Source organism: Acipenser ruthenus, chromosome 9, assembly GCF_902713425.1.
Source record: "Acipenser ruthenus chromosome 9, fAciRut3.2 maternal haplotype, whole genome shotgun sequence".
NCBI classification, from domain to species: Eukaryota; Metazoa; Chordata; class Actinopteri; order Acipenseriformes; family Acipenseridae; genus Acipenser; species Acipenser ruthenus.
Window position 1 is genome coordinate 48,754,194 of NC_081197.1, and position 20,910 is coordinate 48,775,103.

The 20,910-nt window shown below is 36.3% G+C and overlaps 1 protein-coding gene across 13 annotated transcripts in view; it reads left to right on the plus strand.

Annotated features, from left to right (window-relative positions):
* Positions 1-20,910, plus strand: part of LOC117405667 (dystrophin-like) — a 689,570-nt gene that overhangs the window by 280,952 nt on the left and 387,708 nt on the right. For all 13 annotated transcript variants that reach the window (XM_034008883.3, XM_059030144.1, XM_059030147.1 and 10 more), the window contains 8 exons: positions 929-1,039; positions 3,383-3,556; positions 4,948-5,103; positions 7,275-7,445; positions 12,238-12,417; positions 13,012-13,134; positions 13,662-13,832; positions 17,812-17,934. In XM_034008883.3, coding sequence (XP_033864774.3) covers positions 929-1,039; positions 3,383-3,556; positions 4,948-5,103; positions 7,275-7,445; positions 12,238-12,417; positions 13,012-13,134; positions 13,662-13,832; positions 17,812-17,934 — 1,209 coding nt within the window. The remainder of the gene's footprint in view (positions 1-928; positions 1,040-3,382; positions 3,557-4,947; positions 5,104-7,274; positions 7,446-12,237; positions 12,418-13,011; positions 13,135-13,661; positions 13,833-17,811; positions 17,935-20,910) is intronic.

The following is a 20,910-nucleotide window of genomic DNA, read 5'->3' on the forward strand; positions in this document are numbered from 1 at the left end:
GATGCCAAAGCACTGTGGCGTGGCAAAGAAAAGGGCTTTTGTAATGAGAAAGATGGCACACTTCAGTGAGTGCAGGCTGTACTCCTGGGATGAAGAGGGTGCACTGGCTTCCTCATACAGTTGTTTATTATCGTGCTGAAACAGACCATCACTTCTGTCTATCTCAGGACCAACAGTCACACTGATTAGAGAGGGTAGACAAAGAGGAGGCAATAAAGAGAATAGGAATTGCTTTTTGAAAAGAGATTACAAATAAAAGGTATAAAATGGACCACTGTTTCCATCTGTATTATGGTTTAAAAATGTGCTTCAGCTGTTTTAACATAAAGCCTCGTCCATCAAGTTAATACCTGGTGCTTCTAAATTACGGAAAGCAAGAGAAGCAATAAAGATTTAGGGGGAAAGATGTGTGAAACTTTTTTCTTTTATTTAGTCCGAGATTGTTGAGCTCATTAATATGTACATAATGTAAAATAAATGCCTGTTCCTGATGTAAATAATTTGTGTATTAATATGGTATGTGTGGAATGTGAATAGTTGTGTAGTGCATATGAAATAAGAATATGTTGCATATACTGTATAAGACATATGTACATTAGATTTTTTGTATTATAGTAAAGTGTTACCTGTATTTCATAGAGTTTGTGGTCACTGGTTGTACTGTTTGGTTTTCGATTGAAACTTTAGTCTTCTGTGTTCAATCCATTATTTAGTTATACTTGTACATGGTTTTATCTCCTGGGTCTGGGTTTGAATTAGCTTGTAGTATTAACAATTAAGCTCCAATGGAAGATATCTCAACTAAATGAGTTTGATGGGTAAATAAATACTGGTCAGGAAGTCATGTTGCTTTTTACTATTAGCCTGTCAACACATGCTTATGTATTTATTTATGTATTTATCTGTTGCATGTATGTTTGTTTTAAAGACAATTCAGTCTGAGCTGAGCAGCCATGAAAGCAGTCTGGACGAAATGAAAAAGAGAAAGCTCGTAAAGGAAACTTCAGAGCGAGTCACTTCACAGATTGACGTAACGCAGGTACAGTAAAAATGAACGCAAAACAAGAACATGCTGAATACTTGTTAAAGGTCTTATAATGACCACACTCATAAACTTAAACACGTCCACAGAGACCGCTTATCTGTTGCTTTTTGACTTTTTGCTTTTCCTGCCACAGCTCTAAAAGTTTACTTCCCCCATTAAGCCTGAAATGCCTTGTGTCCCATGCTTCACATACAGTGAAAACTATATGTGGTTGGGTTAGATCATATCAAATTCAGTAAGTCTTGTACATCATGGCAGTAAAGCAGCAATAAATTAAAAAAAGACAAAACTCAACAGCAGTAAGAGCGACAAAGGACCTCTGATGTTAGTAAGAGGTATGAACATGTAATTCAAAATTTATTTTATTACACCTTTAAGACATTTCTTTCATTACCAGAAATGGTTTAAGAATATAGGCCCTACAGGTCACATACAGTAAGTATACCATTAGTAATACTAAAGGAAACAGATACAATTCTTCAACACATGTTTTCAATAGTTGTCTTTTTCAATGTCTTTTATGTAAGTACTGTATACATACACAAGCGTAAAGTGACAAGGAAATGAGAATGTTCTGACTTTAACCCAGCCAGTGACTAACTTACAACATTTTTGCCAGCATTAGTGCTGTTTTTTTGCCTTCATTAATTTCCACATTCTGCAGTAAACTTGTGTTTGTGTGTATCAATGTCACCAGATGCTGGTACAGTAAGTGAGAGCAGCAGTCATTTTGAAGGAATGGTATTAAGGGAGATAAAACAAGCTGTTCACTCCTATTCTTCGGATTTTATGTGCTTGTTTAAATGGAGGGCGGCTCACAATCCGGCCCATTCAACAAACATTTAATCTATAATGGGTGCGTTAAAGGGAAAAAAAAGTCAGATGCAGTTTACATTAAGAGGGATGAAAACCAGCTAGAGCTGCAGAACTGCTTAAAACAAAATCATCAGCTACTTCTATGAAATACTCATTAAGAAGACAACCTTTTATTAGTTTGTCAATAAGAGGATTGAACACAATCCCAGGCATCGGTAATAAATAACCCATGCTTAAAAGAGAGGTGCCTACAGTATTTGAAAGGTTTATTCATTGTCATTGACAGGGGCGGCTGCGTCCACAATATTGTCCCAGGTTATATTTATCTTGCAATCCCTTTGACAGTACCCAATGGGAATGATTATCAAACTCTAGCATGTGAGGTACTAAGATATTTTAGTGCATAGCACCATAGAACGATTGAGTCTAATGGTCTGATGGGTAACACTTTAAAATAAGTGTCTGTAATTCCAATGTAAGTAACACATGATTTCCTTCTGATTTCAAATGAAATTCGTATTGAATTCAAAAGTCACTAGCCCTTCTTGTAAGCCACCTGTTTCTGTTCTCAGTTCAGTAATACCAAGGAAATCCTATGACATTCAATGACCCCACTGTCTCTATATTTTTTTGGCTTTTCATTTTTATTGAACGATTGATATACACTGCTCGGAGGCTCTGAAAATTCTAAGAAAACATCAGAATGATGATTTCAGTTTTTTCTTTCTTTCCTTTAGAAGGCAGGAGAGCTACTAAACATCTTTAATACAAAATGTAATTGTTTTTAAAGACAGTGCTTATTTAGAGCTGTTCACATTGTAAATCTTAATTTGAGTTTAGATTAACATATTAGCCTATTATCTGTGGTAATAGTGTTTTGTAGCTATATCCAAGCTGGTGAAACACCATGCCAACATATACCCTGAATGACTCTTATGAACTTTGTTTTGTTAGGTTCATGTTTTCAGGCTTGCTTTCTTTCTTTCTTTATTATTGAGTTTAATGTTGAGGTCTGTAACTAGTCTTCTCAGTGCTGATGAACCTATACATCGTTACCGAAAGACATCTTAAAAGTAAAACATCCAGATTATTTCTTTGGCAGCTTCACTTTGTGTATTGATATTTTTGTGAGGTTTTTTGATTTTTCTGATGTCACCCAAGTAGCTGGTGGAATTGAGTGAGTTTGTATTCCCAATAGATCAAGGCTACAGGACAGCTGACATAAAAAAGGGTTTGTGCTTTTACTGATAGAAAAACCTGATATTCAGCATCTTATCGCCCTAGTAACTGACCTTTCAGTAACTGAGATTTATTCACAGAACAGGTGTTTTGTTACCCAGATGCACAATGTACAACATAAGCATTCGGTTTTTGCCTTTGAAATAGATTCTATTAAAAAACTGTGCATTAGCTCATACTTTATTATATCATATATATGATGATTGGTCTGTGTGGTGCTGCTGATAACTGGAAAGTGCTAGTGATGCTTTGAACACAATTTTGAGATTTGTTGTTTTGCAGAAAAAGCTACAGGAAGTCTCCATGAAGTTCCGCTTGTTCCAGAAGCCAGTGAACTTCGAGCAACGCCTGTTGGATTGTAAGAGGACTCTGGATGATGTGAAGGCCCAGTTGCCATTGTTGGAGATGAAAAGTGTGGAGCAGGATGTTCTGCAGTCACAGTTGGATCAATGCATGGTACGAAAGGAGTCATTGGCAAAAGATGCAGCCCACAGTTAAAATAAACTACCGTAAAACTGAATGAATAAATCTCACCTGGAATTGTTATTTAGAATGCATTTGATACTGAAACACCTTTAGCAACATTTAACTGAAACATACTGCTCTTAAAACCTTTCCTGCACCGTTACAACACACCAGTATATAAACTGCATTCACTTTCTAAATCAACTTATTTTATGGTACCAATAAAGAATTATGCTAGGGTGCACTTGGGAATATTAGTCAATATATATAGGCTTTCTGGATGCTTGAAACTAAGTTATTTATCATTGTTTTTCAGTATTTATAAACTACTCACATTAGCAGTATAGTGCATCCCTGCTTCTTTAATGTTTCAACAGGATTATCACTTGTAGACAATCCTATTGAAGTGAATGTATTTAGACAGGTGGACTGGGGTCTGGATGTTTTAAGCTTGGCACTAGCTCACTTTACTTCCACTGTTGATATGTCCCATATACTGTAGGTCTGGAGAATATCAATCTTCCTCTTTCTTTGTTCTTCTGCCTTGGGAATGCCAAATTAATATTAAAGCTTTATTCTGATGTTTCAAGGTGCAGAAGCTGTATTCAATTCAGCTTTTTAAGTTTAAGTTTGTGTGTATTTGAAGCAATTAGTTTGTAATGAGAAAGTATTTCCTAATTGATTAACCTAATTGGTAAGTGAATATGCATGAAAAAAAACAATCTGGTACAGGTATAATACACTGACCATAAACTGTCCAGGTTTTTAGTTGCAGCTAGGTCCTAAAATAAATATGTATGTTTACATTTCAGAATAATTAGCATAGTCTCTTTGGAAATCAGTATTTCCTTGTATGTGCTTTATGAATTTAATTAAAGTAATGCCACTTAGAACCTGGTTAGAACGCAAAGCTGGCCTTGTTACGCCCCATTCAGATAATCCGAGTTTATCATTACCTTAAAACGTGTTTATAATTGATTTTAAAATATATGATAAATATGTCAAACTAGAATGCATATTTATTCTGTGGAAAGCAGTGAGGCAAATTACTGTAAAACAATTTTGCTTTCATGTTGTTTGCATGCAATAAATCCTTAAGTGGCAGGTCATTTTGAATGAAAACCAAACAATGAAATTAACTACGTTCACAAAAATAATTAGTATCCCACGTCACACTTATTTTGACATATTTTGAAGCATGTGCAAAGACACATTTACTGAGAGGAATACAACAAGTCAGAAACAAATAAACTGGCTTATTTTATCATTTTCTTTGCATACTGTGACTTGAGCTTCCAACCTTCCTAGTATCTGTACTTTAAAATGTTGTTTGGTAAGTTTACACAGTCTTCTATATTCTTGTTTTGGTTTTTTTTTACCAGAAATTTTACAAAAGTTTGAGTGAGGTGAAGTTGGAAGTTGAGACAGTCATAAAGACTGGGCGCCAGATTGTTCAGAAGCAGCAGACTGAAAACCCCAAAGAGCTAGATGAGAGACTCACAGCTTTGAAAGTGCAGTACAATGAAATGGGTGCCCAGGTAAGTGAATTTTCAATCAGGACGCTTTATTATAATGACAATGTCGATGATGCTGATGAATATTAGTAGCAGTCGTAGTAGTTTTTCATTTTATCCTATATTTTGCTACAGTATACCAGCATGCTGTGAATTCATGAGCTTTCAGTTTGCACTTCCTCCCACACTGTCCTCGATCTAACGTATATCAAGTGCTGAAATGCCAGATCTTAATTTATTCTGATCTATTTCTGTCTCTCGCACTGACTGAGCAGCCATTGTTAATATTCTGGGATCCATGGTTTAGACAACAAAATGCACAGTGTTTAGGCACTTGGCACACTTCGAGCTGGAAGCAGTTCTCTGACACTGTACAGTAATTTGTCTTGGGACCTGTTGTGCTGCAAATTATATGAGCAAAAGGGGAGATAACTAATGGGGACAGCAGAACAGCCACAGCTAATCTGTACTGTAAGTGAAGAGAGACATTGAAGTGACCCTTGATTATGCTTTCCAATGAAGAATTCTAGTCCCAGAGCTGCATTGTTAAGCCACGCTTGACTCCACAAATTGCATTATGGAGATGCCTGGATTTAATAAACGCTGGCACTGGAATTGAATGATGCTGGATTTATGCTTTCTTATTACAAATTCTCAGACAACAGAAGAATAAACATGTCTTTATTTTTACTTACAAAATGTGTAATTTATTTATTTATTTTTAATAATGCTGTTGATGTCTTCTATGTAGAAAGGACAGTGGCGTAGTACTACACTTGTAACCTCATAATTTTTTTTTTTAAGTACATTTTTAAAATGCCCACATAATGAGAATACACATTAACAGGATAAAGTAAAACACAATAAAATCCTCTGGTATTCTTGAAGACTCTTTAGCGAGTGTCTCTCTGAATCCAGAATCATCTCTGCTAGTGCATATCACACCTTTAAAACCACTGTAAAGCATACAGGCATAGATTGGTTGAATGTGGTAGGTGCACCTTTTCAGGAGTGGTTCTGAGATGTCAGTTGGTGGTTCAGGGGATTGAACAGTTGTGTGTTTACAACAGATGGCTGCTTTTTCAAAAGTCTCCAATGAAATTTCCAGCATGATAATGCTTTACAAATGTTACATTCAAGTGCAACTACTGTACTATAGCCCATATTGTTTTCTTTGCTGAGAAATCATCAACTATAATTGTTGGCAGCACAATATGCTAGTCAAATACAATACAGTACCATTAAATAAGTTGGACAGCCTTCATAAAGCCATGTTGAGTTATAAATGCTACAATGCTAATAATTTAACACGCTAGTCATCTGTGCACGTTGTGAAAATAACTTGGAATCATAGCCCTCAATGATCACATTAATTTGGCCTTGTCACAGTATCTTGTAACACAAGTCTGCTGCAGGTGGCAGTATTGCTTGACTATTAGCTATTTGTAGATACCTGAAAAAGTAAAATCCTGCAGTCTGTTTTGTGAAATATGTTGAGAAATCGCATTTTTGTTTAGCAAAATTATACTTTATATGCTACTATATGCTACTTTATATGCTAATTATATGCTACTAGGCAATGCTTTTGTTTTTACAAATGCTGTGTGTGTGTGAATAATTTACAGTTATTTCTTTTTCTAGGGCCATTTGCAAATGTTTCTCTCTGTTTGTTAGTAGCAAACCTATTACTCCTAGAAGTTGCTTTAAAAAAAAAAAAAACAGGTACAGTAATGATGCGTTGTAGTGCCTCATTAAGGTTTTTTTATTTTATTTATTTTTTTACAAATTCCGAAAAAGGTTTGATTGTATGAGCTGAATGGTGTAAAGCACCTGGCCTGTTAGTATAACTTTTAAAAAGCTATCAGTAGGCCAAAAACAAACACAGAACAATCATGCAGGTATGTTATACATCAGTCCATGTTCTAGCCATATAGAGTGTAGACTGAAAGCCGATATATAGATGGATGGAGTATGTCAAGAGAAAGAAAACGTAGTTTGGTGCAAAAATGGAAATTATTGTGGGGCACACCAGCTTTAAGCAAGGAACCTTTAAATTACAGGATCAGTTGCTGTAAAACACTAGTAGCACTAAAATAAAAAAGAGAATATTTCCCAGCTCAGTGTAAGACTATTGTAACGTACCACAAGCACACCTTAAAACATGCTGGTAAGCACTGTCCATGTTTTATGTGCAGGTGACGGAAGGGAAGCAAGACCTGGAGAAGTGTTTGAAATTGTCCCGGAAGCTGAGGAAAGAGGTGAATGCTCTGACCGAATGGCTGGCGGCAACGGATACAGAGTTGACAAAGCGGTCTGCAGTGGAGGGGATGCCCACTAATTTGGATGCTGAGGTTGCATGGGGAAAGGTAGGAGTGACTTTTTGAATGTGATAGGCTAGCAGGTAGTGAAAGAAGTACATCTAGTCAGACTTTTATTTTACAAGAAAAGTTTTGCCTGCAGTGCATTATAAACCAACAGTTAAATGAATACAAACTTCAAATTGACATACAAAATCAAATCAGTTCAGAGTTAAGGAGGAGCCGTCTTTCATCTCATCCCCACCTCGGGAGTGCTCATTGAACGTCTTTGTAGGAGACTGCGCTGGCATTTCTAAGAAGAATACAAGCATTTTTTTTTTTTTTAAATCAATGAAAAGTTAAATAAACAAAAACATCACCAACAGCAACAAAAACATTTTCCATGGAGCTTCAAATGAATGAAGCAAGACCCCATACTGATTTACTGAATGATATAAAGAATTACATCTAAATTAAATATCCTTTACTTTGTATTGAAAAGGTCTTTTCCCTTTGTCAGTCTGCTGTGAGATGTTTTCCTGCAGTACCACAGCGAGAGGTATTTGTGAATGCGAGGCTAATGGCTGGTTTTTGACTTTTAAATCAAGCCTTCGTGGTGAAACCCCATTGCTGATCAACATTTTCTCCTACTCTGTCCCACACAGCCTATAGCGCGCCTCAGTCTCTCTGCAGCTCTGATTCATCTGATTCATTCTGTGATCTTGTTCAGCGTTGTTGTGGAAATGTCAGATTTTTTTAAGAGACTGAAGTGAGTTTCCACTGTGCTTCATATTCTCTTGGACTGTAGCCTGCCAGTCACCAGCCCTACTTTCAGTCTGTAATTTAAGAGCATTTTGGCTGCCGCACACCATCGAGATGAGATTTATTGATTCGAAGTGACCATGCCCACCAGAGGCGACACTGATGCAATGTCAAAAGTCCCCTTTTTTTTTTTACACTATTTTTCCATTCATTTAATGACAAATGAACGCCTTTTATATTTTATGTAGACTTTATTTTTAAATTGTATTTTTACAATTCATTTTTAGATTCTTTATTTATTGGTAGAACATGTGCTTGAATGGAGATTTACAAAAAAAAACATTTACAAAAAAATAAGATTCCATATATATATTTATTTAAACTTACTGCTACAACATTTTATCAATTGGTGTCTCCATTCACTAGATCATTATATAATGTACTTTCCAATACCCTTGTTAGAATATGAAGCACTGGAACAAAGCAAAGTGTTTTATATTAGCTTACACTTAAACCCCTTTCACACTGCATGCTCTACCCGGGTCGGAACCTACCCGGCACAGGACCCGGTGTCATGCGGGTCGGCTACTTGATTTCACACTGCTTTTGATAAAGCAGGGTTGACCTGGGTGACAGACGCAAGTACACAATGTGCGTATCAATGCCCTGGAAGCAGCTTGTTACAGATGCTTCCATCGAAGCTTCTCTGGATTGAACCGTCAGCCCAAATGTTGATTAGAGCAAATGTTTCTTCATCGCTGCTGCCGTCTGGCTCATGGTGTGTCTCAATCAACACAGATATAGCTGAACGGAATAAACTGAAATGTTCCTTCTGGAAGTGAAACCTTAACGCAGGCGTGGCTTTTTGTTATTTTCGTTTTGCTATTAACTTTAATGATTATTCAGTGCTTTGTAATCATCAAAATAATACCATCCTAATATAGTGGTTGATAAAGGTTTATATAAAGTAAGCATATAATGTATCCTTTATGATAAAAAAACACTTGTCTTTTTCCTTTTCAAATATATTCATAATGCAGTTTAATTAAATGCCCTTGTAAATGTGTTCCATCTCAATTAATTGTACTTTCTGAGTTTTAAATGGCTGCTTAAATTAAACAATTCTTTTTCTTGATGTGCCACATATCATAGTGTCTATCCTGTAAGACATTTCTTTTTGCTGCCTCAAAAGACATATGAACTATTTTTTGTCAGACTGACTCACAGTTATTCCATTTTGGTGATTTTCTAGTTTTTCATCTTTTTTTTTCAATGCTTGTCTTTCTGCTGTTCTTTATCAAAATGCACAGAATTGGAAGATGCTTCGAGGCTGACATCAGTCCACATCAGCCTACACCTGAGAATTTGTGTGTGTGTGTGTATGTTTGTGTTTACAGTATGTATTCACATGTGGTGATTACTTGATAATATAAATTAACCTTTTCTAGCCGTTCAAACAAAACCATATTCATATTTCTGCTTGCTTTGGTGACCTATGATCATTTTCCACAGTATAATTTCCATATTGTACTTTTGTAGCCTCTAAGGACAGATTTTAGGGCAGTTTGCTATGCTGGTGAAGATTGAAATAGCCTCCATTTACTTGGTAACTAAGGCTTATAGTCCCATAAATTGACGACTAAGTAGAGGTGAGTTAGACTAGAGTACTTGAATATGTAAGTACTCAAAATAAATTTTGGTTATGCCCAATAGTTGCATTTTACTAAACTGTAGAATCTCAGGACAGATTGTTATCATCTTGCTTGGCTTGTTAATGTCTCTGTTTCATTATTATCGGTCAGCATTTTGGTTATATAAATTATTTTTTAATTGCATCAGCATAAATGTATTTGTTTTCAAGAAAAACTTTTTTTTTTTGGAAAATATTTTTCATGTTCAATATTTTTACCCTAAATCTCAATTTGAGCTGCAAATGCATGTTAATTGAACATTAAACAGCCTGTACTTTCTTTAAGTTTTGCCGGCTGTATCAATTGCCACAAAAGAGTAATTGTGTGAAGCTTGTAAAGTTTATTCCAGTCTTAAACAAGATATTGATTTTGCCCCTGATATTGGCGAGCCACATGCAATTGTTTTGTGATGTTTGTGGGTCAGCACAGCTAAAACAAGATTAATGTTATGATGTTCTTTCATATGAACACTAAAAACAAGGACAGTCTCAACCAAGCTGGTGTTGTGTGCATGCTCAGCTAGCTTTACATGTTTTTACATTGTAAGGCTTTTCTAGTCCTCCACCAAGATGCGACAAGAGGGATGAATGGCCCGTCCTTTAATAAAAAAATAAATAAATAAATAAATATATTTTGTGCATGTAATGTTAAAAGACATTGGGACATTAGATTATTAAGCTTGAGCTGTATTAAATGTGAACAGAATTCAAAGATTCAACTGTGCCCACATTTCTGATAAATAACACCAACTGATAAGATCATGCTGCATATAACTTGCAGTTCTGTATCTGTGCTCCACAGCATAAGCAGGTATTTAGCCTCACAATGTGAGAACTGAGGCAGTTGTATCACTAGACAGCTATTATAGTTTCCTGAAGTACTCTATCAAGGGAAGGTGATTGGTCAAATTATCTGATAACGGGATGGGTTTTACCTTTTCTGCTCTAAAGTTCACACATTTCTATTAGCAAATAAATGTGTCTGGCAGCACTTGAATGCTATCATGTAATATGTACAGGTAGTGGACAAAAAAATGGAAACACCTGGGTAAATGAGGGACACCAGGTATATTGAAAGCAAGGGCTTCCACACAGGTGTGGCTCATGCGTTAATTAAGCAAATAACATCCCAGCATGCTTAGGGTCATATATAAATATGCTGGACAGGCGTGGTTGCTTATAATTATGGCTAGCATGGCTGCAAGAGGAGACCTCAGTGACTTTGAAAGAGGGGTGATTGTTGGGGAGCGTTTGGCAGGAGCTTCAGTGACCAAGACAGCTCAACTTGCTGATGTTTCACGAGCAACAGTGTCTAAGGTGATGTCAGCATGGAACTCGGAGGGAAAGACATCATCAGCAAAGGGCAACAGTGGGCGGAAGCGCATACTCCAGGATCGTGATATCTGTGCATTAATTCGAAGTGCAAGACAAAACAGGCGAGCAACTGCAGATCAATTGACTGCAAATTTCAACCTGGGGCGCGAACAGCCAGTTTCATCAAAAACGGTCCGCCGAGAACTCCACAGAGCGGGATACCATAGTGGCCCAACGCCCTGTGACTTTACATTGGTGTTTCCATTTTTTTGTCCACTACCTGTAGGTTACCATCCTTAGCATTCTGGCTTTTACTTAAAGGCTATGTGGGAGAATTTTTTAGTATTAATAAAAAGGGGGGCTCTGTCCAAATAACTTTTTGTTCTTTTTAATACATACTTTTACCATGCTATTTTAAGACCATTATGCAACGCTGGCATACTGTAAGATAATTATGTTGTTGTTGTTTTACATTTGTTCTAAATAAATAAATGCAAAGTTCAGTAGAACCATTCTGCTGCATGCAGATCCATTTAAAATGCTTGCTGTAGATATTTTACAAGTTCTCCCCAGGAATTCTGTACAGCCGGGTGGCAGAAGTATTCTCTGCCCTTGCTGAATGCTTATGACCAGAATTTCAAATTTAGTTCTAGTTGAAGGGTTCAGAAAAAAAAGTAGCTTGGTCTATAACTGGAGATAATGATCTAGTTGTTTAAAGGAGGGATAATCAGTGTCTTAAAATCCAATATCTATCTCTTATTAGCATAAGTAATATCATGACTGATCCCTCCTTTCTTTTGCTATAGAAAAGTTGCTGCTGCTTCCTGGTGCCCAATCCCTTCCTCTGTTGTAGTTCAAACTTACTCCAATAATCCAGCTGCAGTCTGATCATGTCAGACCTACAACAAAGGCACCATGATGCAGCACTTTGTCTATATTTGAATTGGAAATAATTGCATATCTTATATTAATGTAACAGTTAATTAAATACAGATCTAAGGTCACAATAACAGGAAAGCCATATTCCACATGCAACATCAATATGTATCTTGTGATGTTAGTTGTTCTCTAAACTATTTTTGCCACCCCCTCTAGGCTGTACAGAAAGAGACTGAGAAGCACCATCAGCAGCTGAAGAATATCTCTGATCTGGCTGAAGCTGTGAAGGCTACACTTCATGGCAAGGAGAACCTAGTAGAAGACAAAGTCAGCCTCCTGAACTGTAACTGGATAGCAGTGACGTCGAGGGCTGACGAGTGGCTAAAAATGTTGTTGGTGAGGACAGCTATACACGTTTAGAAACCTTGTAGATGTATCGAAGTTTGTGCCATTGAACAGAACTGTATATCAATGTACTGTACATTTCAAGAGAAAATTGAATTTTGCAATAGAACAGACAGTTTTTTAAACAATGAGACACCAAAGGGAATCACTGAAACATTCACGTTCATGTCACGTTGACTTTTTTTTGTCAACTGATTCAGATACCTGTCGCATTTTAAGTGTAACTGTTGGGGTTCTGTGGGGTAGTTACCCCACAGTTTGAAATACAGGAAGTGCTCAGAGATTTATTGTAGTGACTATTATGCTTGTGGTAAACCTTAATTTACTGAAGCAGCAAAGATGATGATGATGATGATAATAATAATAATAATAATACAAAAGATATGTGTTTTAATCAGTTTTGCTTGCCTACACTTTTATGTATAGTAACACCAGATTGAAAGGGTTTCTTTTTTATTTTCTGGGAAAGAACAATAGAACTTGGCATGGAAGTTGATAGAGGTCTGTAAAACGTTTTCAGTTGTAGTACAAGGCAGTCCTGTGAACCCATCTGCATTCCTTCATATGCTTCTTTTACTTACACAGGATTATCAGAAGCAGATGGAAATATTTGATCAGAACGTTGCCCAAATCACCGCCTGGATGTACCGCGCTGAGATACTCTTGGACGAGTCAGAAAAGCAGGAAAATAAAGAGGAAGTGTTAAAGGTGAATCTCTCTCTCTGAATTATAAGAAAACAAAACAAAAACATCCTTATCGATTTTATAAAACAGTTGAAGTTGATACTGCTTATTGGACCAACATCGAATTTAAAAATGTGCCTTTAAAAAAAAAGGGGGGGGGGGTGTCTAGAAAACCTTGGTTATTCATTTTGACTATGATTATCCAATAAAAGATATACATTTCAACAATGTTCTTCTTTTTCATCTCTGCACCAGTATAGCTAATGAGAGTGAAGTGTAATACGTTCAAATTTACCCACAGTATATTTGCATTTTTAGGCAAGGGTTTTTAAATTGATGGGAGTTTTTGAGATTCTAGAATTAATGCAATGTATGTCATATTGAACAAGACTGTACAACAGGGACAAATACATGTTTATACTCAAACAACGACTTTGAAAAAAATATTTTTGTAGATTAAACATGCCTTCTAAATGATGAACACCAGTGTTCCCCAGCCAGTAGGAGTACCCAACTAACCCTAAGCGCTGTCTCACGTTGATTGGTTCCAGTGTTTGAAGGCTGAGTTGAACGATATTCGTACGAAGGTGGAGGCAGTGCGTGACCAGGCCCAGGACCTCATTAAGAACCGTGGAGATCACTGCAGAGAAGTCATAGAGCCCACGCTGACAGAGCTTAATCAGAGATTTGAGGCTTTATCACGCAGGATAAAGACTGGGAAGGTAGGAGCTACTGCTTGTCATGCAGATCAGATGGGAAGTGTCGCTCACCTCCGGCTTCTTGAATATGAGGTGGCTGTGAGGATTTTCTATTCATCACAATTCTTACAATTACACATACAAGCTCTTCATTCTGACCATGGTTTCATGACTGCACATGCTGGTTACTTGCTCGAGGCACACAAGGGTTTTCCACTGAACCCTTTGCATGGGACACGCTGCAGCCTACAGCTGTTGGCAATGCTTTAGAGTAAAATCAAGGCTTCCAGCCAGAAATAGATTTTGTGATTTAACAATTTGATTGCCTTAATGTTGTTTGATAAAAAGGCTTGATTACTGTCTAAACCCCCAAATGATTATGGTATATAAATGACATTTTTGCACTTTCATTTTGCTAGTACCATTACTTATTGCAGTGTCAGTACTGTTCTGTTCGCCTGAGTTACTGGCACTTCCCCTAATCGGCAAGTCAATATTAGGGTTATATTAAAGGGGTAATTATAGATAAGCTTTGAATGTAACGGAATCTAAAAAATCTATGTAGTTACATTGCTTGATGGTATTTGAGAAATAGAAACAGGTTTATTTGGACACTGCAATGGGGAAGGAAAAAAACAAAAAACTTGTAAAAGTCAATTTAAATAAGGTATTGTTGGTTTAGTAAAACATAAACAAGTAAACTGAGATGTAGTCTGTTTTCTCCAGTAATAAACAGTGTATTGTTTCAACAGGCTTGAAAAATCAATCATCATTTTACAGTTACAATAGATCGGCATAGTTGGGTTAATAGTAGATATATTGATCCTCAGATTAAGAAGATCCTGAACCATTGCATTTATCTGTCCATCTGTATGTCTGCCTGCCTATCTATCTATCTACATTATCTATCAATCTATTTATCTGTATCTATCTATCATTCATGCAAATTGCAGTGTTAAAAACAAAGATTGTACTGCATTTCACACAGCTTAATATCAATCATTCCTGTGTCACATTTTCTGTACATGTATTGGCATGGCAAATGGATCTTGTGTTGTTAAAATTGATATTATCATATTAATAATCCTGGATGCACACCCTGACAAAGCGATCATCTTTCTTGAAGCCCTGAATTTCATTTCACACTTTTTGTGGCAGCTCGACCTGCTTCATCATTATACAGTACTGCAGAATGGAACTAAAGTGAAACAACAGCATCATTTTCAGGAATGATGTGTAAATGCAGTGTAATACATCAACATGAGTACAGCAGTGCAGTTCAGGGTTTTCTGAGTTGAATTTCTCGTTATTTCTTTTCTACAGTAGAAAAAGGGAAGCATAGCCTAATGGTTAGAGTTGAGGACTAGGAGACAGGGGATATTGGTTTCCAGTGTCAGCCACATTGTTTACATTGGTCTTAAAGTTCTAGATGCTACTCTTGGGGAAAAAAAAAACGTTTTTAAAATACCATATAATACAGGCATTATAATAATAGTATCCCATAAAACTTAGTATAACCATAAGCAGATCACAGCAGTAGCACACATTGTTTTTGGCACATATGTTACACAGTGGTGGTCCTGGTAATATAGCACACTGGTAGTCATTTTGCATCATGGAAATGCACATGGTTACTAATGTTTGTTGGTTCATACTCTTGTGATATCAAGGGTATGTCAAAACAGGAAAATGTTACCACTGTGGTAAAATGATCTCAATGGCTAATATTAATGCTGCTATCCTTGGGCTACCATTGTCACATTGTACTGAACCATTGCCATTGTAGTACTAGTGCATTAGTATTGTAGATCACTAGGCCTAGCCTATACTTGGACAGAAACTACAATGCATGTGCATGTGGTATAAGAAGGCACTGGGAAGTCAAATTCTGCAAACAGAACTTCAGTGTCTTCATAGACACATCCTAACAGGAAACAATTACATCCAGAGGAAGTAGTGATGTCTTAAAAAAAAACACAGTATAGGGATTAGCAATGTCAAATGTGGTCCTGTGTGTTTGAGATTTACCCCCCCCCCCCCCCTCCCCCCTCCCTAAAAATATATTTTCACTTGGCTCTTTGGATGCCTTTCCAATTAACCTGCCAATGATACATTGAAGCTTAATAAAATTAAAATATTCTGGGATCAGATATTTTTTAACACGTAAAATGCATTACAAGAAAGACGTTTGCATGCAGAAAGTAATAGTATGTAATGTATCATTTTATGCAATTAGTGCAGTATTGACCTCTGTGGTGGTCCGTGATACCCGATTAAAAACGAATAAATTGCAGAGAAATTGCATCATGCAATTTTTCTGCAGCTTCATTTGAAAAAGTAATTTGGTGTTCTACATTACTGCCCTTCCCGAACCCCATTTAAAAAAATATATATATTTTAGGCGAGCATCTTGTTCATCAGTTAGTATTTACACTGCAACAAGCATTTTACCATGGGGCTGGAAAGCCATTACTCTAAAAATGAAATACAAAATACAGGTATGTGTCCAAATTACTGGTATATTTTCTATTTATGGTGCAATCATGTTTCCAGCTACCTTATGTAAATAAAGGTGATAATTGTGTTTTGAGGTTTTTTTTTTTTTTTCTCAAGGTCCTTTCTTTCTTTCTTAATAATTAATAACATTAATAATACATACTTTCTATAATGTATCTTCAAAGGCATGGGTGTGTTTTGAAATACATGAATACCTTTAGAAACAGTCAATAAAGATTTTATAAATGCATTATTTCAGTCCGCTTTCATTATCTATGTTTTTTCCGGTTGAATAAATTCTATTGGAGCCGTCTGTTAATATTGCCTGGATCATTGTTACTGTAGATATAGTAAGTGCTTCATTCCACTCGGAAATTGACATTCTTTAGTATATATATATATATATATATATATATATATATATATATATATATATATATATATATATATATATATATATATATTTCATTTTGTTGTTCAGCATTTCAGTGTCTGTTTTTGAGGTGCTTTATTAAGTAGGGCGCTTGGAAAATTCTGTTCAGTCAAGCACATTTTCTTTACTCCAGAGCAGGAAGCATTCCTCAAGTGGGTATGAAATTAGGCCCCTTAACAACCAGAACTACATTAATCATTTATTATTTTTATCCCTTAATGAAGTCTGAGCTCATTTTTAATACTGTAAATACTGCTCATATCAAGACATCAATATTCTCATGGGGTGCATAAAAAAGGAAATTAGCGCCTCAGTAATACAGGAGAAAAGTCAGACAAATGCTCTGTAAAAAGATACCAGAGAAACACTGGCTTGAGTCAGTCTCATAATTAAATATTCTTGGATTATGAAAAAAGAAAAATAGTTGCAAGTACATAATGGAAACCGATTGCTATATCCTATCCTATTAATTATATCTCTGTGTATAATTTTAGTCAAGAGATTTGATACAGGCTTATTTGCCAGCTGCTTTAATTGTTGTGTTTATAAACACTGACTAAACAACCGCGCCTGCAGCAATAGATATGAATCGACATCTTTTTCTGTAAAGACATTTCTATAATGTTGCACACTCCCTTTTATTGAAGCCTCGCTCAAGATCCACATTCAGTTTTGAGATGAGTGAACTATTTTCTAAAATTCTGAATTGAAAAACAACCAGCTAAAGGAATGTATTTACACTGATAATTGTTTAAAATCAAAGAAAAAAGCTTAAAGATTTCCCGAAAGTATAATTGAAATCTAGTTTTTCTAAAAGACTCAAATGCTAAGGTGAAGAACAAATTTAAAAAGACAGACTTCAGTTGGAATAGAGGGAATTTAGGTGGCCAGTTAGAATTCCGGAATATTTTGGCATTATTGTGTGACATAAAGCAAGGATGTAATTGCCAGTATTACTATTATTAATATAAGTAGTCGGAGTATTTTTTTTTTTTTGGAAATGTGTATATTTTAGTAGTAGCAGTCGTAGTATTATTAATGTTTTTTTTTTTTGTTTCATTTTATTCTTTGCAGGTCTCTGTTTCCTCCAGAGAAGTGGAGCAATATCTCGCAGATGCACAGAAATGGCTAGAACAGCTGGAGGCAGAGGTTAAGCAAGGAGAGAACCTGAAAGAAGAGGATTTTCAAAAAGATGCGGTAAATGATCTGTATCTGTGGGTGTCTTTCAAAACAGCCAGAAAGAAAAACAAAACAATTAAACCAAAAAAAAAAATCTTATCTCTATTATGACCCTGTGAAGTGGATGGCTGCAGGGGTGACGTCAGACCAGAAACACAGAACCAAAAACAAGGAAATGGCGGGGCAAAACTGAGACGCTACGGCGCTCAGTGCGTTTATTAAATAATAAAACAAAAGATTTGAACAAAACACTCAAAGAAAAAGGCGCGTTGGCCAAACAAATAAACAAATAACAAATAAGTATTGTGCTGGTGTATAAACCAATACGCTTAGCAATTGTTATATTTTCAGTTATTTCTCATTACCTCCTGTCACTACTCCGAACACCTCTCCTTGAACAAGCAAAGCTACCGGCTTTTATATTCTGGCCAAGGGGTTAACTAGCTAGTAATATTACCTCTCGGCCATAGTCTGCATGAGTTTAATAAGGATGTGTGACTGTCAGCTATCAATAGCTGATCAGTCACGCATCCTCACAAGGTTTTTAAAATATAAACACAAAACGACGGCATCTCGCTCGTCCGGCCAAATAATAAATCAAATAAAAAATATAAATAATATAAATAAATAATAAACAAAGGGGCGGGACACTCCGCCATGCCCTCAAATATTATTTCTCAAATCCCCTTGTCTTCACTAGCACATAGTGATGAGTGAGACCTGTTACCAGGTGGGGCAGCAGTGTGGAGTAGTGGTTAGGGCTCTGGACTCTTGACTGGAGGGTTGTGGGTTCAATCCCTAGTGGAGGACACTGCTGTTGTACTCTTGAGCAAGGTACTTTACCTAGATTGCTCCAGTAAAAACCCAACTGTATAAATGGGTAATTGTATGTAAAAATAATGTGATATCTGTATAATGTGAAATAATGTATAATGTGATATCTTGTAACAATTGTAAGTCGCCCTGGATAAGGGCGTCTGCTAAGAAATAAATAATAATAATAATAATAATACCAGATTCTCTTTCTTGGGAAGCCCAGGAGTCAACCCAATTACCCCTTTGTTTTCAATAGAAACCACAGAAACAAGCGCCTCATATGGTGCCTGCCCTTTAAGAGTCTGTTCAGTCCGGAATGTTTTGAAACACGAAGCCTGGTGCTGAAGGTTGATCTACTTGGTGATTTGTTATTCTTATATGTAATTAGACAGTAGCTGTGGCTCTACCAAGAATAACATGTTTACACTTTACAGGACTGCTTCAGTCCTCAATGATCTATTTTATAAAAGCAGGGGGATAATACATATAAGTGAAAGTCAAGAACGATTTAGCATTTAGAGCGTAAAGCCTGAACACACTAATGGCAGTAAAGTGGTCCTCACAAACCATTACCTGCTCTCAAAGTGAAAAATAGATTTACAGAGCATACAGTACATTAAGCTCTTATATGATTTTTGGTTTTGTATATAGGAGACAAAACATTGGTTTGTAATAGTTTTACCAATGTGGTGCAGTGGAGACCACAAAGAGTATTGTCAGACACCAATTAAAATTAGTAAAACAATGTTTACCCCCCCCCCCCCCCCCCAAAAAAAAAAACAACAAAAAAACACATAAATCACATTTACCACTATATATTCTGGCTTTTTGCTAAATTATTTTAAAGATTTAAAAACTCCAATACAAGTATTTAAATGACAATCATTGAAACTGGTGGTATACTACCTGTATAATTAGCATACTTTCTGCAGGAATCCCATTTTATCTGTGTTAGGAAATGAAAGGTACAGATCATTTCTTTCATACTATTTAGTTAGTGGAGTTGTTGCCTGTTCTTCTAAGTGAGTGTCACATTTATTTGTTTTGGCTTTATGATAATGTTTTTGCATTTGAATAACTTTGCAAATCATCCATTTGCTACCACGGCTTCACTGTTCAAAGTAATACTGCTTCTTGACAGGCCTGGGTACTTAAATGCCCTTAATTACAGCTCAAATCCAAAATCTAATATGCGGGATAAAGTGGGTCTGTAATCTAATTTACGGTGACAAGAACAAATACTCTTCATAAATAAGAAACAAACACTGAAAAAATACAAACTGAAATGTTTGTGCTTGTCAGATACCGGTTTACTAATATGGTCAAAATAAATGAGTTTGTTATCTGTAGTTCCCTTTCTAGTATGAAATGTAACCGTTACCTAACTGGTAATGGTTACATTTCTATTTCAGGGAACCAGGGTTATGATAATAACCTAACGTTTATCATCTTTAAGGATCTAAGAGCCCAATTCACCTACCAGTGGTACAAATGGAGTTAAGGTGTGCTATTATCAGTGCTGTAATTCATGAATGTTCTAATGGCATTTTTTTCCGTGGCATTTGATCAGTTCTCGTGAATAATTACCTTCAAATAAATTGACATGTGTAATAACTCCAGTAGCCACATGAGGTAGTTTGTATTTAAAAAGCCTTTGCATCAGCTAAAATGGCCCAAAATAGGGGCACATTTCTAATTGTTACATGAGTGTGGCAAAGTGCCCCGCCCCTGTGTGCATTTGTGTGATCTGTGTTGTATGTTGGATGTTGCGTGTGTTAATGTCGGTGTATAGATTGGTACACGGGATATAAACGGGTCTGTGTTTCACGTGTATTTAAAAAGTGTAGATTTGTATTTAGGCACGAGGAGAGCACAAATCACTTCACGTGCTGGTTAAATGTAATATGTGAGCACGGGGTTGCACAGAATTAATTCACGTGCTGGGATTCAAGTGAATAATTAATTAGTAATTGAATCCCAGCACAATAGTATATATAGACGCACATTTCTTGCACTCAGGGTTGGGTGTTCGGAAGAGGAGAACGGGTGAGAGAGAAAGGAGTTAAAATAAGTGATATAATTATAAGTGTTTTGTACTCACCGTGTTTGTTTGTCTCCGTGCACCGTTTGTTAAGTGTTTTGTCTGTCTGTTTATTTTGGCGTCAAGTGCCGTGTCCA